At 34.8% G+C, this 26,886-nt stretch overlaps 1 protein-coding gene and 1 pseudogene across 1 annotated transcript; both read left to right on the plus strand.

Annotated features, from left to right (window-relative positions):
* The window catches only part of LOC143616397 (disease resistance protein Roq1-like), a 37,190-nt pseudogene extending 20,603 nt beyond the window's left edge, over nucleotides 1–16,587 (plus strand).
* Nucleotides 16,588–18,670: 2,083 nt separating this feature from the next.
* Nucleotides 18,671–22,634, plus strand: LOC143616396 (F-box protein At4g00755-like). Its single transcript, XM_077089234.1, has 6 exons — nucleotides 18,671–18,699; nucleotides 19,744–19,884; nucleotides 19,965–20,336; nucleotides 20,517–20,683; nucleotides 21,036–21,154; nucleotides 22,197–22,634. The coding sequence occupies exons 2-6, from the start codon at nucleotides 19,758–19,760 to the stop codon at nucleotides 22,474–22,476; spliced, it is 1,065 nt and encodes a 354-aa protein (XP_076945349.1). The 5' UTR covers nucleotides 18,671–18,699; nucleotides 19,744–19,757; the 3' UTR covers nucleotides 22,477–22,634.
* The last annotated feature ends 4,252 nt before the right edge of the window (nucleotides 22,635–26,886 follow it).

Genomic DNA, 26,886 nt, shown 5'->3' on the forward strand with positions numbered 1-26,886 from the left:
CGAAGTTAAACCTTAGGCGAACTTGGCTTCAGGCGAAGTTAAACCTTAGGCGAACTTGGCTTCAGGCGAAGTTATCATCAGGCGAACTTAACTTTACAGCGAAGTTGTCATCAGGCGAACTTAGCTTGCAGGCGAAGTTCATCAGGCGAACTTAGCTTGCAGGCGAAGTTCGTCGCGTTGAAGGCGAAGTTGCCCAGATGAAGGCGAAGTTGCCCAGATGAAGGCGAAGTTGCCCAGACAGCCGCTGTTCGGTTTCTTTCCAGCATTTTGAGCGATTTTAACACCCTTGCTATGGTTCAATCTCACCCACTACGCTTCCCGACCATTTTCGGTCGCTTATACACTAAAAAAGCTTGGATCTTTAAACTTCAAAGATCAAGAATCATACCTTTGAGCTTGTTGGATCTCGTTAACCTGCTAGCACACTAATCTTTTTCTCTTGGACCTGCCCGATTCTTCCCTTGGCTCGGCCCGGTTCCGGCGAAGTTAGTGTGTGGTGTGTGTGTTAGGGAGTTTGGTGAAAAATGAAAGATATTTTGGGTTTAGGGGATATTTATATCCCTGAAATCCCATGGACCTAAGGCCCATTCTCATTTAACCCATCTCTATTAATCCAAGTCCATAACCCACATCCATTACCCGACACTAGCCCGACCCATACCAACTCCTATTCTTTTATTTATTTCCTGAACCCGAGTCAACTTTCCCTCTATTATTAAATAATATAATTAATATCATTTTGGAAATTTCGGGTTGTTACACCAGATGTTAGGATTACCCCTCAGATAGTGAAATATACGCTTCACCGCCGCCAGATGAGTCACTCGGGGACTCGCTTGATACCTAGCACACAAACAAACAACAAATATTATATCAGGAAGCGAAGGAGTTAAGTACATTAAAGAACATATCATAGCTCGGTAAAGGGTCTGATCAACGATATTTTCCAATTCATATGATGACAAGTTGTGACCCATGGGAAGAGGAGTAGAAGGGACTTTTCCGACAGTTATCTTGAATTGGCTCAAGAAATCCTTCCCATACTTCGTCTGATGAATGAAAATTCCAGCGTCAGACTGTTAAACCTGCAACCCTAGAAAGAAATTCATCTCTCCCATCGAGCTCATCTCAAATTTTGTCTGTATCAACTTTCGAAGTCCTTCAAATTTTTGTCGTTTGTTGAGCCACATATAATGTCATTGACACAAATCTGGACAAGGAGAAAATCTTCTCCGACAGTCTTGTAAAATAGGGTACAATCCACAATTCCTCGTTTGAATCCACTATGGCCAGCAAGCGTGTCATACCAAGCTCTTGGGGCTTGGTGTAGACCATATAGAGCCTTGTTTAATCGGTAAACACGGTCTGGATAGTCATGATCTTCAAAACCAGGAGGCTGTTTCACGAACACCTCTTCATGAAGTTCTCCATTAAGAAACACACTCTTAACGTCCATCTGATATACTTCAATGTTCTTGAAGGCTTCATAGGCCAAAAATATACGTATGGCCTCCAATCTTGCAACATGAGCATACACTTTGATGTAATCTACGCCTTCTTGTTGATGAAACGCTTGCACGACTAAACGCACTTTATTTCTAACTATGACGCCACGGTCATCCTTCTTACATTTAAAGACCCATTTAGTTAGGATAGGCTTCTTAAGCCAATCAGGTTAATCTATGAGATCCCATACACCCAGTCAGATAAACTGTTTCAATTCCTCTTGCATTGCTTCACCCATGAAGAATCTTCAAGTGCCATATTAACACTTATCGGCTCCATTTGAAATAAGAAGTAAGTGTAACAAGCAGTACTCATGATTCCTGAAGAATGCAAATTAGCATACGCACATATTACATTATCATCATTTTCATTAGCAATCTGATGTCGTGTACGAACACCTACATCAATATCACCAATGATGTTGTCCTAAGGATGACATGTGTGAATCTGAAGTATCAGATTTTCAGGAACAACAACATGATAACTTAAATTAGTGACATTCGTCAGTAGCGATATCTTCCACAGTATGAGAAGATTCCCCAACAAGTACTTCGATATCTTTGATATGGCACCACTCTTCTACACAACCCGAAGAAAATTAAAGACTCGTTTCTTAGGCGATGCATTGCCCAGAAAATAACCTTTTCATCGAATTTTTCCGCATCTCGTTTTAACATTGTGCAAGGACACCTAAAAGGTTCAAGGAACTTTAATTTAGGTTTACGATTGTTGAGAAGCTCTTAACATGTATTTTGTATCGAGCAGTATTCACGGCTTCATTCCAGAAATGAGCAGGAAGCTTTGAACCTGCTAGCATTGTTCTTGTTGCTTCAATCAATGTTCGGTTCTTCCGTTTAGAAACATCGTTCTGCTATGGTACATAAGGAGCACTATATTCTCGATGAATATCTTTTTTAATACAGAAAAAGTCCAATAAAGTGTTTTTGAACTTCGTACCATTGTCACTTAGAATGCATCTCACCTTATATTTGTAAAGTGATTCGATCTTGGTGATTAAATTTTGCACAAGAACCGGTGTCTGATCTTTAGAACTCATAAATAACACCCACGTGTACCTCGAATAGTCATCAGTTACAACTAAACAATACCAATCTCCAGCAATACTTGCACGATTCACAGGACCAAACAAATCCATATGAAGTCGTTCAAGTGGAGTAACAATGGAATTAAATAACTTTTTCGGGTGCGACTTCTTCTTCTGTTTGCCCTTTTTGCATGCAACACAGTGATCGGTCAACTTGAAATGCTTTAGCGAAACTCCCTCCACTAAATCATTAGCCATTAGACGGTTCATCTTTTGACATGAATATGACCCATACACATGTGCCATAGAATAAAGTCTTTCTTAGTTGCTTTAGAGATAAAACACGTTTCCACAGAAGTTGAGGTCGATACTTTAGTACTCATGTTCAATATCATTCGACCTAGGATAACTCATAACAACCATGTCTTCTGGAATGACATTCTTGGTTTGAGTATTATGCACTCCTTGTTGGTAAACACGGTGGTACACTTCTTATCACAAATTTGAGAAACACTCAACAAATTGTGATCCACCTTGTCACAATAATTTACTTTTTCAAACGTAATACTACCGTTTGACACATCACCCTCTTTGGTTATCACGCTCCCTGAATTACCTACAAAAGCCACATAACCCTCTAGAATATTCTTCACATTTGTAAGAAGGTTAATATTGTTAGTAATATGAAGAGAGCATCCACTATCCATAATCCATTTTTCTCCCCCGAGATGGTCCTGGATAAACTCTACACATTTCAAAAAACACAATTAGACCAAAAAGGCAGTCCAAGCCTCGGTCTTAGGTACCTCTTTCTTTTCATCAGAATAGTTAATCACTTTAGACCCCAGTTGTGATTTATGCACTTATGAATAAGTCACAGGTCTCGTTGACTTTCATCTTAGATATTCATATTTAATCACATTTGTATCATAATTTTACAAAGTGGTTGTGAAGGCACAAACACTTTGGGTTTTATCTTAAAAATGTTATCAATAACATGAACCACCTTGTGTGGGTTCACATCATGAAACGTTATGTGAGTCTCATCAACCTGAGATGGTGATCTCTTTAGAATCTCCTTAACAAAATGAACCTTTTTGGGTTGTTCCTTGGTAACATGATTAATATTCTTCAGTTTCCTTGTTCCACAATTTCTTACAACATGTCTACGTTCGCCACATAAAAATCAGGTTCTCATATCCACGAACGTAAGTTGTGGTTTAACATACGATTGTGTAACGTTGGATTGACAAGAATCACTTGAGATATTAACAATATCCAAATCGTCATAAATCACAGCCTTTATCTTTTTGTAAAATTCCAAATTTAATCAATTAGAGAAACTTGTAAAGTGTTAGTTCCAGTAGAACTAACAAACGTTACAGGTTTGACAGTGTTCAAATGTTGTTTCAAACTTGGCTTAATTATTGGCTTGTTTAACGATTTAGATCGTGCAAAAGCTTTCTCAAGATCATGTAAACTTGAAGTTTCATTCTGAAAGACACTCTCGATCAGTTCTGGATTGATCAAGTGTAAGGGAATGTTTTTTTTTCAAAAACTTTGTTTACACCTTTTAACTTAAACACACACCCTGTATTTATCTTACCACAAGAAGTATTAATGAATCGCATTAAGTCCTCATCAGAAATTGTTGGCTTTTCTGACTTCTTGGGTTTAATCTTTGAGTTGTTGATCTTAGATGCATTTGAACCATACACCACCTCCTCAAAATCATGAGGTTCACAAAAGATGTGATTAGAATGTGGACTATTCTTTTCTTTGTGTATGTTTTGAGGTTCAGATACGTCCTCAATCACAACCTCTTCTACAGTCATCACAAACACTTTGTTTCTTTGAATGTGAGATCCTTAAGCTGATGAAGAAGGATGAGTTGGTTTTTCTTGAGAAATGTGTGTAGGTTTTTCCACATTAACAACTGATTCGGTTTTTTAAGTTTTAACAACATTTTCTACTTTCCCAAAGAACGTATCCTAATCTATTTGGGAAACACTTGGATGTGAATGAACAACGTCATTAACCTTGTTACAAGATGTGTGATTATCATGTAATCAAGCTCAGGTTGATATAATTGTGTGTTAAAGTAAGTACTAATGAGAGCATGTAATGCCTCAAATCTGGTTGTCTTGTCGTATTTGTATCGTATTTATCAATAGTCATTAGAGAATGGTGGAGGAACCTCTACAAATCCTAAACCAATGTTCGATCCCTTTTGTTTACCCGAAACTTAAATTATTTTGCTTAAAAGAAAAGATGAATTTCGAAACTTTCCCAACTTATTCTTTAACTCGAGGATTTCATTTTCAAGTTCAGTAATTTTGGTTCAATTTGAGAATCTCTTGAAATTGTTTGTCAACAATAATCAGTTTTCCTGAAAGTTTTGCTTTCAGATCATGATTACTATTAGACAGTCCTTCAATTTTATCTTTTGATTTCTTTTCTAAATCCGAGGATTGTCGATAGTTATCTTGACTATAGCAAGTTCTTTTAGTAATGTTTCAATTTGAGCATGAGTTAAGTCAAACTTTGACTTTAATTCCTCCTAATCATTACATGAAACATTTTCAGGTAACTTAACGGATTCATCTGATGTGTTTTCAGACATATATAGGACTAACCTTGTTGATTTTGGCCATACATGCAAAAGAACTTGGTTGCATGTTGATTGAGACATCAGAATCATATTCAGTCTCTGATTCACTCTCGGTAGCTTATCCTTCACCTTGAGCATCTTGGAAATTCTCAGCAGATTCAAACAAATCAAGGTTTACTTAATTACCATTACCATTACCCGGCAATCGTTGATTCCAATCAATTCCATCAGCAATGAGCAATGCTTATGAACCAGCAGGCTTAGAAGAATCACCACCAGAAGCTTTTACTTTTGAATAATTAAACTTCTTACCCGAGCTTCTATCTTGATTACGGGGTTCGTTATATTCCTTCTTTGGCTTGTCACACTCTTTGGCAAAGTGACTAAAATCTTGACAATTATAGCATCTCACTTTTAGCTTATCAAACCCAACCCTCTTGTTTACATTCGGCAAATCTTAACATGTTCTATGCATAAACCTCTTGACCTTTCTGAAAATCATATCCATATTCCACTTTACATGCTCTATGCATAAGCGAATGGTTCGGTGGTCGTTTTGGGACCTACAATTGGTATCAGAGCGGGTCGAATCTTATGATTCAACTTTTCTCTTGATATTCGGGTTCTATTTCCGCTATTACCCGAACCGAGACGTTAAAACCTGTTGAAATTTTGAAAATAAAGTTTCTAGATCTAGAAACAAAGTTGGAAAGTAAATAAGCGTGTTTGAAGCCTTCTACTTGTAGATCGGGATGTTCGAGATCTACAAGTGCCATTTTCGGGCGTATCGGGAACCGTTCCGCCATACACCGAAAATCCGACGACCCTACGGTTCTTCCCAATGACGAATTCAAGTTGAATATTTAAAATATCAAACTCTGATACACGAGTATTGGTTATTTCGGGTCGTTGAAACTGTTGGATGAAGATGTAACCGACGGGTTTGCCGGTAACTGCCGGCGGTGGTGAATGGTGGTTGTCCAGGGTTCAATTTATAAAAAAAAAACGATTCTTGGCCAATGATTTTCCGGAAAAGAAATGAAGAAAGAAATAAAGAAAGAGAGAATATAGGTTGTTTGAAGTGGTGGTGGCTGCGGTAGTGGCCGAAGATTGTTTCTTCTGGCCGCGATGTTGATGGGGGCTACAACGGTGACAACAGATGTTTTGTAGTGATGAGTGATGTGGAAAAATGATGTGAAATGGTTGAAGAAGCCGATGGCGGCGCTTATGGCGGTGTTTAACTTTTTTCCGGCTAGGTCGCCAGAATTGGTTTTCCTACACCATTACATCAGGGTGATGGCTGGGAGGTGATGAAAGTGGAGTGGTGGTAAAAGGTGACTGTGGTGAGCATTGTGCGATAATGGAGGGTGGCGATGGTGGCTGGATGCGTTTTTCGGCAGCCGCGGTTTTCCGGCTGCCGGTCACTAGAATGGGGGTTGTGTTGTCCGCAATGGTGGACTACGGCGGTGGCGGGAGCTGGGGTGGCCGGGATATGATATCCGACGGTGGTCTAAGAGATGGTAGTGATTGTGACAGTATTGAACGAGGTGTGGTTAGTGCTAGAAGGTGGCGGCGGTGTTGATTGGATGTTCCGACGAGTTTTCCGGAGAGCTTTCCGACAGCCGTCACCGGTGGTAGTAAGTTTGGCGGCTGTGGTGGTTGATCTCATATCAGGTTCATCTTTTTTTTTTTTGTGCCCTAAATGTTAAAATGAAACTAAGTTGGGCTTATATGAAGAGTTGGGCCAATATGGTTAAGCTGATATAATATTTCAAAAATGGTCCAGCAAGAATGGTCTTTATTTGGCTGTTGGTTTTATTTTAGTTTTGGTCCAGAATAATGGATCAGTCTCATATTATAATTGGGCATGGTCACACAAAAGTAATTCAACTACAAAAAATTATGAATCGAGCCACATGTTTGCAAGAAGTTTTCGGGCCGAGAAATAATTATTTGTTCAAGGTTGACCAACTGAAAAAAAGTCAAAATTTGTTCGGGTTTTCGTCATTGTTGGACCGTGTTCAAAACATGTTATTTCTATGCTATTTTCGAGGCTTTCGATAACTTGAGGAAATTTGAACAAATTGGATACGAATTTGGACTTAAAGAGGAAATAACAAGCTTTGTTCATTTGATCGTTGTCCACGGTGGATCATACCTTTAGGGGGTGATTGAAGAGACTTCGGCTTTATCAGGTTGATTCGTGAAGATGCGAGACACGGTTCAACGATTTTTTGATATCATAAGTCAAAGGGGTGATTGTAAGGCCAATTTTAGTGACTTGCGATATTGAATTACGAAACCCGTTATATATTTTATGGTCAGGTTAATAATTAAAGATGACGAGGAAACCGAACACGAAACAAGAGCTTCGAGACGCGCGTTTAGCTTCAACGGGGAAGAGATCTTCTAGAATGTTTAACTTTTACTATAAATAGGACTTTGTTATTTAATTTATAGGTGTGTGTTTGTAAGATGTAAATCACAACCCAAGTGGAGCTCACCTTGGGTGGGTTGGTTCTTTGTTTATGTTATTAATCTTTTAACCAAAAACGAGATCGTTCCTTATAATATCTTTATGTTATTTATGTTCGGTCGTTTGATTTACCGCACTTTTCCTCTGGCTACTAAGATGTTTCAGTTCGCCAGGTTGTCTCTTGCCTGCCCATGGATTCAGCAGCAGTTTGAAAGGTTAACCTATTCGGGAGGAAATCAAAAAGGAAGTCGATTTTTTGGTGCGATTGCCGGGGAAATCTTCTCGAAATATATATCAAGTGCAAAATCCGTTCGAATGATCGTTTTGGGACCTACATAAACAAATGTGCAAACTATCATTTCCATATGTTGTGTTTAACGTGCTGCACTTACAAATTTTAGTAGCATCTAGGTCAAAGAAAGTATATTAAGAAACTGGTACATAAAGAAAACAAAGTTTTGTCTCAAAGAATCGATAACCTAGTTCAAACTAGGGGTGTTCTTCGGGTTCGTTTTTCGGGTTGTGGGTTTTTCGGGTCGGGTTCTTCGGGTTTTAAAGTTTTAAATCGTGACCCGAAACCCAACCCAGATCTCTCACGGGTTTTTCGGGTTCGGGTTTTTCAGGTTGGGTTAATCGGGTTTCAAGTATCCTAGAAAACAAACCAAAAAAATAAATAAATAAATGCTAAAATTAAAACAACATATTATTCTTTGCTCGTAAACAAAGAATCAAATAATAAACCAGCATAACTTGATAAAACAATTCAAAAGAAGAGTAAAACTAACTTGAACCATAATCGTCTTCTATCTGGCGTGATTTGGTTGTTCGATAACGGTTGCTATTAGTAATAAACTAAAAACATAAATTAGCAATAAACAATGGATTCATAATAGTTGTAATGACAACAATTGATTATGACCAAATTCTGATAACGTTAGTGGCTAAGACTAAGCCTATTATACCTAAAAATATATTTAATTTCAAAACTAAAAGTTTATTCGGGTTGACCCGAAACTTATAAATCAAACCCGAGAACCAACCGAATTACTTCGGTTCGAGTTTGGGTTAGTCTTTCTCGAGTTCGGGTTTTTTGGTCGGGTTAGTTCGGGTTCAGATACGTTTTTTCTCGGGTCGGATTTCGGGTTTCAGGTAAAAGTGACAGCCCTAATTCTAACCAAAGAAAGTTGCTAACACCATTATATACACATGTATAAATTTATATTTTGATTATATTAACATATATACCCATATATTTTTTAATTAATATAATTTAGGTAACTAGTTATTTGAATAAAGTATAGAATGATATTTTTTGATAATATTGACATAAACATGTTTTCATTGAAATTAATTAATATTTTGAGCTGGAAATTTAGGCTAGGATTAATCTCCAAATGACATGTGTCTTCAGTATTTTCTTTTATTAGAACAGGTAAATATGTTTATTTTTTTTATCCACTAATTATTAAAAGGAAGTTACAAGTCCACATATTATTATCTCAAAATTGTTCATTATTTAAATCAAAGATTAATTCGTTAATCATAAAACATTTTCAGGTTTAACCAAATCTCAGAATTTTCTAGTTCAATACCCAGTTCGTAATACCGTCTGCATAGTACATATATAAGCCTGCACAATAAAAATATCCATATACATAATTTGTAACACAACCTGCACAATACATATATGAACCTTGAATGTGTAATATAGTCAATCAAAGTTGCCTCTTTGTCAAACTCCGCCCTGAATGTGTAATATAGTCAATCAAAGTTGCCTCTTTGTCAAACTCCGCCCTCACACCCTTCAATTTAAAAAAGAAATAATTTAAGTTAGGTTCATCTTGAAACTAAAATTTGAACTATGCCTTGTTAAATGTTTTTTACTAAGGGTATACATGAGTCTGTTTAAAGTTCAATTCACAACAGAAACTAGAATTTTATTTTGGTTTTAAACTTTTGAAACCACTTAGTTCCTGTTATTTTGGTTTTTGTTTTGTGTTTGGTTTGATTTCAGTTATTACTATTTGGCTTGAAATTTTTGAGGAAAAAAATTATTTAAAAATAATGAACATGGGGTTTCATTTTGTATTTTAAATTTTTTTTGGGTCCTAAAGTTAGGCAAACTAACTTGTTAATTTAGCTTAAAGTGCCAAACGTTGAGCTCGAGCTTAACTCGTAAAAACCTCAATCTAACTTGACGTGTAAGACAGCTTGTTTATATTTAACTTAAACTCAAATTAAACAACTTAGTATTTATTAAAGAAAAATAAAACAAACATATTTAAGTTGCCATCGGGTAAAAGAAAAGCTCACACAACAAGGCCAAATGTGACAAGGGGACAAAATCTTTCGTGTTGGCCTATAGCCAATTCATTCTCCGTTGTTTGTCATTAGCAACGATGTGGGATAACAAATTATATTCGGTTTTAATTACACGCAAACCCCAAAATCGAACTAAAAGTTCGGGTTTTACGAAAACATAAAACCAAACCATCGGTTTTTATTGGATTTGGTTATTTTGGTTTACATTTTTTTTCTTTTTACAAGGTTGAGCTCGGCTTGGGAAAGTATCATTTGCCAGATTAACCTAAACGAGCCAAAGCTCTCCTTGAGCTTAGCCCATGAGCTGATAAAGTCTTGAGCTTGTAATTTATTGTTTAAAACATATATAGTTAATAAGATTACAGTAACTTTCAGTTTATATTAAATTATGTACATACATAATTTATAGATTACTTTACGTTTATTTATATTGGCATTAGTTGATAATGGTCATGACAAGTATTTGTGATATTGAAAATTATGTGGTGGTTCTATCCCATTTTGAATATCTCGTATTTATTTATCTGTGTACATCCAATTTGCAGGCATGAATCAAAAGTCATAAAAGAAATTGTTGATACAATTTCTGATAGACTGTTCGGTGCCTTTGATTCCGATGTCGACGAAGATCTTGTTGGGATAACAACCCGCTTGAATGATTTGGAATCACAATTACACATTGGATCAAACGAAATCATCATGGTTGGAATATGGGGACTTGGGGGTAGTGGTAAGACGACACTTGCATATTCTCTTTATAAAAAGATCTCTCGTCACTTTCAAGGTCATTGTATTATTGACAATATTCGGATGGAATAAGATAAACAAGGATTAAAAACTCTCCAAGAAAAAGTTATATCAGGCATTTTTAAAACACATCGATGGGTACAGCATATTGAGACTGGAAAGGACATGTTAAAAAGTAGGTTATGTAAAAGTAAAGTTTTGATACTTCTTGATGATGTTAATGATCTTGATCAACTACAAGCGTTGGCTGGATCAGATAAATGGTTTGGTAGTGGGAGTTTAATAATAATCACGACCAGAGACGAGCATTTGTTAATAAGCCACAAAGTAAAGATAATATATGAGGTCAAATTGTTATCAGATGAAGAGGCTATTAGACTCTTTGATATACATGCCTATAATGAAAAAGACCCTGTAGAAGATTACGATAAACTTTCATTACGTGTGGTTTCTTATGCTGCCGGGCTCCCGTTTGCACTTAAAGTTTTAGGTTCTTTTCTATATGAGAAAGACAAAAATGAGTGGTTAGGTGCCTTGGAGAAGTTAAAAAACATCCCAGATCCCAAGGTCATTGATGTGCTCAAAATTAGTTATGATGGGCTTGAAACTTACCAAAAAGAATTATTTTTGGATATTGCATGTATGTGGAGATGGAAAACCATGGATGATGCAATGGAGATACTTGAGGCTTGTGATTATCACCCTAAAATAGGGATAAAAGTATTGAGACAAAAAGCTCTCATAAGCCTTGTGGATGGTAGGTTTGATATGCATGATCTAGTTCAAGAAATGGGACACTATATTGTTAGAGGAGAATATCCAAAGAATCCTGAAAAACATAGTAGAGTTTGGAAAGATGAAGAAATCAAGAACATGTTCTTTGAGGATACAACTCTGGTAAAGGTTAAGCTTTTCAAAATATACACAAAATGACACTCAACATAACATTTTTTCCTTCTTTATTGCAGGACTATCACAACATTAAGGCCATAAGATTTGAAAACCATTATTACGACCATGACCTTTATATATTACCATTCTGTAAAATTGTTTCAAACATGGATAATCTAAGATGCCTTATGGTAAAGATTAAGGAAGTCATGATTGTCCGTGGGTGTTCTGGTAATTCTAATAAGACGGTTAAAACATATCATGAAGGCCCCGTATATCTTTCAAATGAGTTACGGTATTTTGATTGGGCCAATTATCCTGCAAGCCCATTCCCGGATAGTTTCCAACCAATGAAGCTTGTTGTTCTAAAATTGAGGAGTTTGCAAACAGAACTTTGGAAGGATTATAACGTAATTCATTCGATTAAACATATAAGAGTAGTGGGTTAAGAGGATTATAAGGTAATTCATTTGACTAATCATATAAAAGTAGTGAAATAATTAAGACTACCGTTTCATTAACTTTATCTTTGAGGAGCAAATACAACTGCTTAGACAGATTAGTCTTGGCATTAGATTTAACTATTAAAATACAGGAAAATTAGATTTTAATAATCATAAACATGACCTATTGTTCAATAATAATTGAAGACGCAAAATATATATATATATATATGTATATATATATATATATATGTATATATATATACATATATATATGTATATATATATACATATATATATGTATATATATATATATATATAAATTTTTAAGAATTTGAGTTTTAGAACTTGAATGAACTCAAATTAACCATTTTTGTTAATTTTTTTTATTCATATGTACAATATGTACGTTAATATTTACTAGAATTTTTTTTTAAATTTCCTTTTTTACAAGAAACGAAAACTGAAATAGATGTAACGAGCTATTGCATCAAGTGTAATGTAACAGTTCGTTGCATCTGCTACAATTTCTGATCAGTTTAACAAAGAAATGAAAAATTTAGTAAATGTAACATACATATAATGTATATGAGTAAAAATGAGAGGCCTCGTTACCGGTGTCTCACTTTAACGTTGGATTTACTCATAAACGCGGTTCTAAATATCAGAGTTAATAAAAACTTTCACGGAATAATATAAAAGTCAACCATTCATTACAAACATTCATAACTTGTCTTTCAAAAACATAACATAAAACATAGTATTTCAAACATCACGACAAATCACCAGATGCCAGCCTCTTCGGATCCTGCCATGTGTCTTCCTCAAGCCATGCTGAGTGAGTTCTAGTTAATCATATAACATTCAATACATTCATAACTACGTACTTTCATACGTACTCCATACTTTCATAATTCGCTCCTAATATACATACTTACCTTCATACTTTATTCTAAATTCTACTTCACATTATTCTATTCTGCATCGGATATTATTAGGGTCCGGTCCCTTTTCTGCCTTGAGTATTATTAGGGCTCAGCCCCTTTTCTACCTTGAGTATTATTAGGGCTCAGTCCCTTTCTGCCTCGAGATTATAAAGGGCTCGGTCCCTTTTCTACCTTGTGTATTATTAGGGCTCAGTCCCTTTTCTACCTTGAGTATTATTAGGGCTCAGTCCCTTTCTGCCTCGAGATTATAAAGGGCTCGGTCCCTTTTCTACCTTGTGTATTATTAGGGCTCAGTCCCTTTTCTACCTTGAGTATTATTAGGGCTCAGTCCCTTTCTGCCTCGAGATTATAAAGGGCTCAGTCCCTTTTCTACCTTGAGTATTATCAGGGCTCAGTCCCTTTCTGCCTCGAGATTATAAAGGGCTCGGTCCCTTTTCTACCTTGAGTATTATTAGGGCTCAGTCCATTTTCTCTGTACTTGGCTATCTCTTACATTCTTTCATAACATACATACGTGCCATTCGTACATTATACATAACATTATAACTTGACAGTACGTGCAATATCCGAAGATCGTTCACGCACCGACAAGCAATCATTCACTTTATATACGTATCATTCATATCTTCAAACTATCACCTGACGGTACATGCAATATCCGAAGATCGTTCACGCACCGTCAAGCACTCATCCATACATAATCATATAAAGCATACACTTACCACTTAAGGTAAGTGTATTAACTAATCACGTCGAGTATGCACACAGCCCAGAAAACATAACAAGGAATGGGGATAGAAACCCACCTGAACTCGATTACGTTCACCGTTAATTGTTATTCCTTTCCTTAGTTGTGCACGACTAACTGTATAACAATTACACGTATCAATTAACTATTACTACCCATATCGCGTTTCTAGTCTAATTATAACCCTCAACGAACGGGGGTCCGGGGGCAGCGCCCCTGGCAGCGGGGTCTAGGGGCGGCAGCCCCAAGTAGGGTCCAAGGGGCAGAGCCCCTGGCTGGGGTCGAGCTGTCTTAGTTCCATTAGCATTTTGAATCATTAATTAATTTGCTACTTAAAAGTTCAAGGGCTTCTGTGTAATTAAATCATTCTTTTCAAATTCTAGGGACCATTCTGCCATTCTTTCAAAGTCTAGTTCGTTAATATGCTCTTAATGAATTGGGGTTCATTCGTTACTTCTGTCTTTCATAACGAATTGGCCTTTTAGCGAATTGGACCTATAATGAACTGGACCTTATTCGTTTGGTCTGTTTAACGAATTGAACTTCTTAGCGAAACGGACCCTTAAACGAACCAGTATTCATAACGAATTAGACCTTATGACGAACTGGTCAACATACGAATTGGACTTAACGAACTAGAGCTAGTTCGTTAGTCTTTCCTTAACGAATTAGTACACGAATCAAAGCTAGTTCGTTAGACCTCCGCTAACGAATTAGGGTTAGGTCAGGGAATGTCAGAACATTCCCTGACATTCCTCTTAACCTCGTATCACTTTCCGGCGCCGCCGCCGGAAAAACGCGGTTTCGCTGGAAAAACGAGTTTTGACTCGTTTTTCACCGTTTTTCGCCCCGTTCGATCCAGATCTGAGCTAGGGTGATCCCTAAGCTCATCTTAGGTTCGGTTTATACCCGATACCACCCGGATCTCGCGACTTAAACGGTTTAACGTTGTCGGCTAGTCGTTTCGTGACCATAACTAACGGATTTGAGTTCATACGATATCATACCATCATTACCTTGGATCGGGATCGGTTTTCCTTGGTGATTTCGGCTAGAGAGAGAAACTTGAGAGAGAGAACTTAAGTGTGTGTTTTGGGTGGTGTAATTAGGGATATGTGTAAATGAGGGATTAAATGGTGATTATGGTTTATATATTTAGGGAACATGGGCTTAAGCCCATGGTCTTTTTCCTTCATTTATAACCCAAGTCCATAACCCATATCCATTTACCCAACACTAGCCCGACTCATAATAACTCGTATTTTCATTTATTAACCGAAATTAGAAAAACAGGATGTTATAAAAAAAAATTAAATGTTACTTCAAGTTCTTAAAACTCAAAGGAATTCTCAAAGGAATTCATCCTTAAAATTTAGTTATATAAAACTGGGTATACCTTATCATACTAATTTTCATAAACCACGTTATTAATATCTGTGTATACTTCAGCGCCTACCACATTTGAAAGTGCTTAAACTTTCTTCTATGAAGAACCTACTCAGAACACCAGATTTTGATGGACTTCCAAGTCTTCAAAAGTTGACATTCCATTGCTGTGATAAGTTGGAAGAGATTCACCCATCACTTGAAAATACTAGATGTCTTGTATACTTATGTATATTAGGTTGTTACAAGCTTAGAAGGTTTCCAAGATTTGTTAAGATGGGAAACCTCAAGACCCTTCAAATAATTGGTTGTCAGTTGAAAGATGGAGAAATTCCTACTGGTATTAGTGAGTTATACAACTTACAAGAGCTAAATCTAAGGAATAATAAATTTTCACGATTAGCTTTCAGCCTCTTGCAACTTATTCAACTCGATGTCTTTGACTTGTCATATTGTCATAATCTTCTTGAATTGCCTGAGCTCCCATCAAATTTAGCTACTCTTAAAGCAAACAGTTGCTTCAAACTTACGACTGTTGGAGATTGCCATAAAAAATGTAAACTACTATGTGAAGTCTCACTTCATGGAGGGGGTGTCGTAAACAATGGTGATATATTACTCCAATCCATGCTTGAGGTTTGTATGTTTTGTGTTTAGCATGTTTGGGATTGAGTTTGAAAAATGTTTATTGGCTTATTAGTGTTTTTAAAAAGCCAATAAATTAAAATGTGTTTAGCAATCACAAAAATCTTTCTTATTTTAGATTTTTAAAAGAGTTAAAAGACATTTTTTCAAAAGCTTCAAATTCTGGGTTTTCAAAATAACGTTTTGAAAAAGCCAATAAGCTAATAAGATTTTTCAAACCCAACCCCAAACATGCTATCATCAAAAGATAATCAAAATATAATGAGCTTGTAATAAATATTAGGGAAATGCTATTGAGAACGGGCATATGCTTCTCCGGCTTCGAGGCGTTGAGGTTGCAAAGGGGTTTACACCTCCGCTGATTAATGGGGGTGCATGTAAAGTGAAACTTCCAGAGAATTGGTACAATGACTTTTGTGGCTTCTTAATATGTTGTGTTTTGTCATTTAACGTCTCTTCTGTAGTATTAAGTATGAAGGATGTGATGAGTGGTAATCCAAGGGGTCTTTTACTTCTGGAAAGGTACGAACCTTAGATTGAAAAGATAGCTATACACGATACATTTGTATGGTATGTTTCATTTGATTCGTTGAGAAACACTACATGGTGGAATTAAAGATACAAAGCTCTTTTGTTTGACATTGAAGGTGTTGCTGATCATTACATGGAAAACGAGTGCCGTGGTGTTGGAGTTAGATTAGTTGACCAGAAAAGTACAACTAGTCGAAGTCCACCACATTACTCTCATCATGCACCTAATTTCAGGATTGAAGATGACACAACAACTGCTTTAACGATATCCTTAAAGGAGTTCTTCTAATGTGTGTTAGATATGTAAAGTGTGAAACTATGATTAGAGTATATCACGATGATGTCGTTTAGGGCTAAGTATGAACGGTGTTATGAATCGGTGTGTCGCTCCAAAGTCCAAACACACCTTTTCACTATGTGTAAATAAGTGTTGTGATTAATGAAATTCTGTCGATCCTTTTGCAATTTAATTGATTGTTTAATTATTCATCTGGCTCATAATTCACTCCTAGGCAACTGGTTATTAATCATTCTCGTTGTCACATGATTTTTATGTGAAATGTAATCATTCCCGGTATTTATATTGTTACCAACAAAATTTGTATTGTTGCAAATGACTTAATTTTCTTGATATTCTATCTGTAAATGTAAGATGGATGGTGATGTTTAGAGAATTAACTCATTTGCCGATTTTAGTGAAATCAATCATCAAGTGTTGTGATATGATTTTAACACGACAGGGAGATAATCGAATAAGAAATTAACCAGATGGGATCTATTAATTACAACTGAAAATTCAATAACACAAGACGGAAACGATTACAATCAAAGAAGAATAGTTCAGAAGGAGATGGGAAATCAGAGTTACAAAATACAAGATGAGAAGAAGAAACCAAATATTCTAATAATGTTCATTAATACCCTTTTCCTCAATTTCCATTTCCTTTATATTCTGCCATGGCTTCTTCACGATCCAACTATTTCTCTTGTTGGGCTACTTAAATGGGCCATAGTGGGCTAGTAAGGTTTATAACATCAAGCCATCTAATACCACCAAATTAGGAGCCGTACTCTACCGGTAGGTACCTTAGTGACTTTCTCTCGGGAGGTCGTTGGTTCGACTCTTATTCGTGACAAAATGTTGTGCGCGAGTTAGGGCTTTACCAGAGTGGATTAGTGAGTCTTCGAACGGTGAGATTCCCTTCGAATTGGTGGCAGGTCGGGTCAACAGGTGGTGTTGTCTGTGATTGCAGGTGTGGGTAGCCTTTTGACTTGTTTAAAAAAAGCCACATAGTGTTTCATTCAATGGAAGCTTAATTATTCCTCTTTGTCGTAACTGAAGTTGGCACCTCATCAGCCGCACACCACTCGAGCTTCATTGAAGGAATCATTCTTTTTCTACTCAAAAACAAATTATATTATGCATTTCCATGTACTCAGAAGTGCATAAGAAAGGGTGCAATGAGAATTAACTGCCAGCTTTGGTCTCAAATTCCCAAACTTTTATGGATTAAAGCAGATTGTCAGCTCTTAATTCTAGTGATTATCTCTTCTGGGTGATCAATACCTAAGTTAGTTTTCCATAATCGATTTAACACCAAGGGCAACATGCATGACGTTACATTATTACTCAGGGATCATTAAGTCATTTTAACATGTATGGCCATGAATAGTGATTTTAACTAATTATTTAGTTAAAATGTCATTGTAAGTAAAAATGAATTTACTAAAGTGTATTTTAAATCAGTTGTAGAGTTTAAAATAATTGAATTCACTACTCAAATAATTTTTTTTATTTACTTAATACTTTATTATTTAATAAAAATAATAGCTTAAATAATATAATCACTCAATAAATACTTGAACATTTTATATAAATTAAAAGTTAAACCTTCTAGAAATGAATATAAGAACCATGCTTCTTTTGAAAGGGCATCAGTTTGAATCTGAACTAAAACATGGGTTTTATCCTGCATGTGTTAATAGACGGTTTTGACTTTTGTGGCGGAGCAACTGGTGTTAAGTAGCATCAGGAAAGAAGGTTCATTCAAGGACGTGGAGAGGAACGGCGAACAAGGGGTTATTACACCCTTTGGGAGAAATTCTTAGGGGTTCCAAACATGGTCGGCTACAAGCTGACCTACGACCATCCAGTTATATCGTTAACCGCCACCGTTATTAATTTCTAATTCTTAAAAAAAAAAGTTAATTAAAAGTTACAAGCCCGGTTTAACCAATATCACAGACCCCGTCACAACACACCGAACAAAGCAACTAGTGGTGTAATTAACTCCATAATAATAAAATATCCAAATCTGTTTTGTCCGAAAAATTATCACAAACGGGCTTCATCAACTATCATTCTCTAGGGCTCACCTATTCATCCAAGACACACAAAAAGGTACATATTTTCCTCTTTTAATTTGCTTTATTTCGTCGATCTAATTGTAGATTCATCTTAATTGAAGTGTGGATTACCGATGATGTGTTTGTTTGTTTGTTTGTTTGTTTGTTGAAATCAACCTCCTTTTTAAGCGAATCAACAACAATTGAGATGCTAATAATTCGACAACGAACCCTAAAGTTGCCCACCAAGTGTTTGATTAAATGTCTCTTTAGAGGAACAATACATTTTCGGGTGATTCGTCATCCCTAACATCGTAGAAGATAGGCCTGCTACTTTTAACCCGCACCCGAAAGTACTTGTATCCATTGAACCTGAATCCGAATTCACCAAACCCAAACTTAGATTCAGTTACGGGTTACTGGTTTAGGGACTGGGATCCCGGGTACACCCGAAAACTCGAAAAACTCTTTCTGCATATTATACACCAATACTATTAGTGTGCGAGACTCTTCGATTGGCATTCTAGTTCGTTCTGAGACAGGTGTTATTCGATGGATTCCACATGTGTTCGATCTTATCCAACGTTTTACTCATTCGGTCGTATCTATTGCTTTTGTTTTAGCATTTTGTTTATTTATTTATTTAGTTTTTTAGGTCAAAAACTCGAAACCCGATAAACCCAACCTGATAAAATCCGAATCCGAATAACCTGAACTTGAAGAACCTGGTAGAGATTAGGGTCAGGTTTCGGTTCTAGATTTAAATTTCTCAAACCCAAAACCGTCAAGTATAACTGAAGGACACCCCTAGTACAGAATGTGGAGTAATAGAGCAGTTTCTGAGTAATCAAAGTTAATAACCACTAAAAAGAGTTCAGTTATCGATGTTTAATATCTGTCGTTCTGCACGGAAAGTAAAAATACATAGTGCTTCACTATGTTAATTGCTTATTATATGACATTCTTTCTCTCTATATTTTTGCTTATATATTTGCCTCTTTCTTTTTGTGTTGTATTTGAATACGGGGAAAGCATTTTTTACGTCTCATTATCTTCTCATCCACATGCATAATTTGCTGTTGCCCTATATTTTTTTCAGGTCCATCACATAACATGGAGACTCGCATCGATTTCTTGGAATGGCTTGAACCTGACATGGCGTTCAAAATACTTTCGTGTCTGGATGATTCAGCTGACCTTGTTCGTGCATCTGCTGTTTCACGATACTGGCAGAATATTGGTGTGTATCATAGATTATAACCTACATAGTTAGTTATATATATTCAATTATTCACACGATTAATAATTTTTTGATTGCAGTGGTCTCTAACGGACTTAGCAAGCAGCTCTGTATGAGTACATTTCCTCAGCTCGCTTGCATTACTCGTGTAGTCGGACCGAGTCATGAAAACTCAAGTGAGAGAGATCACCGGGCCTACGCGTCTCTGTTCTGGGCCCTCACTTCATTTCCACTAACTTATTGCATTGCTGATCCTGTGAGCACCTCAAGCACCGACAACTACCCGCAAGAAAGCATCATGAATACTCTAGACCCGAGAGACACAATCCGCAACCGAGGTTCTTATTGGTCAAGCAAAGGAAGTAATGATACCGAAACACCTGAAACACTGATATATAGTTTGACAGCTAATATTTGTGTTATAACTGAAATTAACTTGCATCCATTCCAAGGTTTGTTTTTAAATCTTTTTATTATTATTGTTGTTGTTGTTGTTGTTGTGGTGGTGGTGGTGGTTGTGGTTGTGGTTGTTGTGGTTGTTGTGGTGGTGGTGGTTGTTGTGGTGGTGGTCGTGGTCGTCGTCGTCGTCGTCGTTTTACTTTTTGCCTGTCAACTGAAATTCATATATGCAGCTTTGTTTCAGTTTGATTTCCCAATATACTCGTCTCGATTTGTGCGGTTTAGAATGGGCCATCCGAAGTCTTGCAACGACTTAAATTATGATTTCGTGGATGCACAAGAATGTGCAGATGACAAGTTTATTTGGACATACACATCACAAATGTTCCCCGTGATACAGGTGAGCCGTGTTTAATTTTTTATTAGTTTATTACTCAATAAATGTAGTGCTATGGTTAAAAATCATTTTTGAGCATTCAGAAATGGGAAATCCAATTCAAGATGCAACTTTTATGCACGCTTTATACTTAAAATTTAGTTTATTATCATCATAGCAACAGTTTATATAACCATGTTAAAAACGTGAATCTTTTTTAACTTTGGACAACAGGAAAAAGAAGTCTTTACAACCTAACATAACCCAGCTCTATCGTAATTGGTTTGACCCGTTTAAAATTACTTTTCAAACCGGACCTATTTTAACCCATTTATCTTTTGGTAATGTATTTCATCAACTATCTTCATGGTAACAGCAAAATCGCTTACAAAGGTTCAAGTTGCCTGAGCCCGTGATCTGTATTGGTGGTTATCTGCAAGTTGAGCTGTTGGGTCGGGTACAGAAACAAGCATCAGATGACAAATATTATTTTTGGTAAGTAAAATATTCCTAATAATTCAAAGAGTAAATTACAGACACTCTTGTTTTAACAATATATGAGATTGCAAGTTTTGTCATTTGGCTTCAATAATTACCCTGGATGTTCTTTTATAAACTGTTGCACATATTTGTTCCTTTACACCACCTGATATCTTGTTTTTAGGTGAATGTGAAATGAACAAATTACCCTTAGATTAAAAAAAATAAAAAAAAAAGTGGGTCCAAGGTATTTGCTATATGAATAAGTAGGTGGGGCCCATCAGATTTATTTATTTATTTGCGTTTTTTTAATCCAAGGGCAATTCAGTCATTTCAGATTCACCCAACAGAAAGAAAATAACGTGTGCATGGGTCGATTTGGGCTAAAACTGAACCAAAAACCAAAATTTCAGTTTTTGAGATTTTGAAAAACCGTTTGGTTTCAGTTTTTTGGGTTTTTGGTCGGGGTTCTGTTCAGTTTCGGACTTTCAATTTTGCTATTTGGTTTCAAAATTTAGGGGCAAAAAAGCTGGTCAAAAATAATAAATTTTGGTCTATGTTTTTTGTTACTTAATAATTGGTTATTATACATTTGAGCTAAAATGTTTGGGTTAAAGCATATATTTGATCATTATAAATTATCTAATATTCAAACTTAAATGAAATTCTGTAGGCTCGTTCCGTTTTTTTGGTTTTTGTTACACGGGAAACCGAAAGTTCGGTTTTTACAAAAACATAAAACCAAACGTTGGTTTTTGGTTCAGTTTGGTAATTTCGGGTTTTATGCACACCCCTAGAAAAAGATCACACCAGTGAGGAAATGATTGAATGCATGCAAAAGCAAAAAAAAAATAATAAAAAAAACAAAAAAAAAACACGTCCAGTGTAATTGTTGAGGCCAAAGGTGAAAACATTCAATTTCATATATCGCCAAAGGACATAATCTATAATTTGTTCTAATTAAAAGCAAAAAGTCCAGGGTTGTCATTTGTGTCGGGTTGGCGGACCCATATATTTATTTGTGTCAAAAGACATAACCTTAAGGTCATTTTTACAGTGTCGCTCATGTACAAGCGATAGGGCGCCAGCTGTCACCAGCATTTAGTGTCGAATTTTCTGAACCATCAAATAATGTATCTCTGAAATATGATGCTGAGAAATTTGGACTTACCGTTTCCAACGGACAGAATGGTTCACTTAGCACCAGTTTACTTCCAGTACAGCCTCCCAGACAACTCGCCTGGGGTAATTTACAAGACTTTATGCAGATCGTAGAAGCACACGACGATGGTGTGGAATACGATGCATGGGCCGATGAGCTTGATCCTATTTTATAATCTAGGTACAATATGTGGTTTTGCGTGTGGCGTATCACTGTATATAGTTTCTGGTTTCTTATGCTACAAGTTTCTTCGGTTTGATTTCGTGTCGATGATTGGCATCTCGAGCTGTAATGTTTTGTTACGAGGCTTGTTGACGGCTTGTTGACGTTTTTTCTCATGAGGTTTAATTTCAAGTTTTGGTTATTGCGAGGTTTAAATTTTAAGCCGTTGCAGGAATTGAATCCGAGTCTCAAATCTGGGAACTCACGAATTCTATCGCTGTATTTTCCATTAGTTTGGTATCAGAGTCAAATCGCCCAATGTGATCCATAATAAAACATTTTTAAGAAGAAATATATGGTATAACTTGAAGGAATAAACTATCTAGGGATGGAAATCGAACCTAATGGGCAAAGCCGAACATTTGCGACGGGTAATACCCTATAAGGCCATGTATGAAATTAGTTTAAAAATTTTTTACAAGTACGGGATTAGGTGTTTACGTGAAACATATACCCGAGAAAAATTCATTTTTTATTTATGTTTTGTATTAATCCTAGTCTAACAACAGTTCATTCTAGTAGTTTTCTTACTTGAAAATGAACTCTCTTCGTTTTAGATTTGTATCATAGTGAAATTTTGTTACATATTCTAAACAAGTATTTTTACCTCGTGTTGCCAGGGATATCATATGAATGGACAACAACATAGATAGTTTTCGAAGTCATCACGATGCTATCACCGCCAGCGGTTCCAAATTGGAGCCCAGGAATGATAGCCAATAATAATAGTAGGCTCAGATCGACTATAATCATAGCCCTTCTTAAACAAACAGACTCAAAGTAGCCCGTAAAAACACGTATCATGATAGACATGACTCAAAACCAAACGATCGCTTTACTTCATAGTGCATACCAGTTACGAAATTGACCATTGAGCATACCAATGTTTTCTTGTTTGAAAACAAAAGGGCACACAAACCCTTCCCCTTGCACCTTTTACCAATCAATAAAATTTGACTACACAAATAATGAAGTCAAACTTGCAAATGCACCACAACCAGCAGCAAATATGAATCCAGAAACAGAACAATCTTTATTCTTTAAACAATTCTTTGAAGTTGATGGATCCATTAGAGAACCTCCTTAGACTTTTGTCATATAACAAATCATGTCCCATATCAAATTATTCATAACAAAAGACAATAAAAAGCGAAAAGCACGTTAGTTAACCTCAAATTAACACCATACACATGATATATATATATATATATATATATAGGGTATAGTTAATGTAAAAAAATAATGGTTTTGTAAGAAACATAAGAATAGATTCACACCCTTAGATCTAGAATCTTATGGTTGAGATTGGTAGTTTCTAAAAGTTATAGTTTTTTATTTACATGTTATAGTATCTTATTTAGGTGGTGTACTTTATTTTAAAGTCTTCTCACGCTTCTCACAAAACAATTGTTTTTTATTTGAACATTTTTCTATATATATATATATATATAGAAAATTGTTCAAATAAGAATAAGGAGTCTCCTAGGAATGGTAAGAACCAACAAATTTTTGACATTTGGCATTACAAATTATGGTGAACTAACAATTTTAGGAAACTATGTCGGTTATAATGATGAAAGAGTAATTCTAGGAAACTATGTCGGTTATTGGTAATATTAAATCTCAACCATTGATTTACATGATCCAATGACTATGATTTATTCCTAGTCTTCCTATGAAACTACTTATTTTTAGGAAAACCCTCCCATATATATATATATATATATATGACGATTATCATTACAGAACTGTTATATTATTTAAGAACTTGAAGGAATCATTGAAAACTAACGTTTGTTATAAAAAATTTTGTATGTTAATGTTCTTTGAGATTAGTTTTATCATTTTTTATAGCTATATTTACAATTATAATTTTGAAAATTATGTTTTATACATATCAATGTTTTGTTTGACACCTATGTAAATTTGTCAGTACATAAATTTTACATATATACAAACTTGTGATTAATATATGAAATCAAAAAGTTTTATATAAAATATGATAAAACAACTCTTATATAATGTAAATATAGAAAAAAAATAAAAAATTGTTTGGTTGTTAAGGGTTCCTAAGAGTTTTTATTTTTTTAGAGTTCTTAAATGACACCAACCCTATATATATATATATATGGGAGGGTTATCCTAAATACAAGTAGTTTACTAGGAAGACTAAGAATAAATCATAGCCATTGGATCATGTTAATCAATGGTTGAGATTTAAAATTATCAAAAACTGTTATAGTTTCCTATAATTACTCTTTTACCATTATAACCGATATAGTTTCCTAGATTTGTTCTTTCACCATATGTTGTAATGACACATGTTAAAAATCTATTGGTTCTTACCATTCTTAGGAAACTCTTTCTTTTTATTTGAACCCTTTTCTATATATATATATATATATATATATATATATATATATATATATATATATATATATATATATATATATATATATATATATTAAGAACTCTAAAAAAGTTAAGAACTTCTAGGAACTCATAAAAACCAAATATTTTTTTAATTTTTTTCATATATTCACATTGTTTGAGACTAGTTTTAACATATTTTATATATACATTTTTTATTACATATATAAAACACAAGTTTACATATGTGTAAAATTTTTATAATAAAAATTTTACATATATGTATAAAAAATTTAGATATGTATAAAAACTATTTTTCATAATTGTAATCGTAACTATAGATATATAAAGTGATAAAGCACACTCTAAAAACATTAACATACAAAATATTTTATAAAAAAACGTTAGTTATTGAGGGTTTCCTCAAGTTCTTAAATAATTTAACAGTTCTGTAATGATACTCATTATATATATATATATATATGTGTGTGTGTATATATATATAGAAAAGAGTTCAAATAAAAAACAAGTGTTTTGTGAGAAGTGTGAGAAGAACTTTAAAATAAAACAAACCACCTAAATATGACATTATACAATGTAAATATGAAACAATACAATTATTTAGAAACTATCAATCTCAACCACTAGATCATAGATCCAATGGCCTGGATCTATTCTTATTCTTCTCACAAAAATATTGTTTTTTACATTAACCCTACCCTATATATATATATATATATATAAAGGGGAGAGTTATCCTAAAAATAAGTAGTTTCCTAGGTAGAAAAAAAATAAATCATAGCAATTGGATCATGTTAATCAATGGTTGAGATTTAAAATTACCAATAACCGACATAGTTTCCTAGAATTACTTTTTCATCACTATAACCGACATAGTTTCCTAGAATTGTTCTTTCACCATCATTTGTAATGCCAAATGTCACAAATTTGTTGGTTCTTACAATTCTTAGGAAACTCCTTATTCTTATTTGAACCTTTTTCTATATATATATTTTCTATATATGGGTGAGTTATAATAAAAAGAAGTAGTTTTCTAAGAAGAGTAAGAATAAATCTAGGACATTGGATCTATGAACTAGTGGTTGAGATTGATAGTTTTTAAAATACCAAATAGTTTTCTAGGATTAAGGATTTATGCTACATAGTTTCTAACTTTAAATTTTTTTGTGTCATTCCTACTCTTCCTACAAAACTATGTATTTTTATTTTAACCCTTTTATATATATATATACACACACACAACCGAAACCTTTAAAAACTCTCTGGTTGTTCCCTACATTTTCTCAAGTCATCACATTGTTTTATTTGTAAATGGAGGCTTCTCATGCATTTGACCTGAATTCACGGGTGGGTCTTACCAAACCAATATAGCCCTTAAACGGGTTATAACATCTCATTAAATTATAAAATTATGCAACCTTTTTTATATGAAAATCCTATAAAATAAGATATACATATCTTATTAAAAAAAGATATTATTTATAATTAAAAACAATTTTATAGTAAAAAAAAGTAAACGGGTTATGGGTCTCACCAAACCCAGATAAATTTAAAATCGGGTTATAACATCTCAATTATTTTTGAAACCCTTTCATCATCAAACCCTAGTATATAATTAATTTTCTTACAACAAATAAAATTAAAATCTAAAAAAATATATAATTATTATAAACAGATTACGCAAACAACCCCCGTATTACAGGGGATAAATCTATAATACATATAAACGAAACTTTTAAAAGCTCTCTGGTTGCTCCCTACATTATCTCAGGCCACCAAATTTCATAATTTGTAAATTGAGGCTTCTCATGCATTTGATCCAAATTTACAGGTATGGGGGTCTCACCAAACCCAGATATTCCTTAAACGGGTTATAAGATCTCATTAAATTAAAACTTAATTTCACCAAATATCTGATGTGAAAATCCTATAAAATAGGGATATACTAAAAGTTAATATCTGATTTCTTTAA

The sequence above is a fragment of the Bidens hawaiensis genome, unplaced genomic scaffold, assembly GCF_021521415.1.
Source record: "Bidens hawaiensis isolate Kalapana, Puna unplaced genomic scaffold, B.hawaiensis_p1.1 tig00047000_1, whole genome shotgun sequence".
In the NCBI taxonomy this organism is placed as follows: domain Eukaryota; kingdom Viridiplantae; phylum Streptophyta; class Magnoliopsida; order Asterales; family Asteraceae; genus Bidens; species Bidens hawaiensis.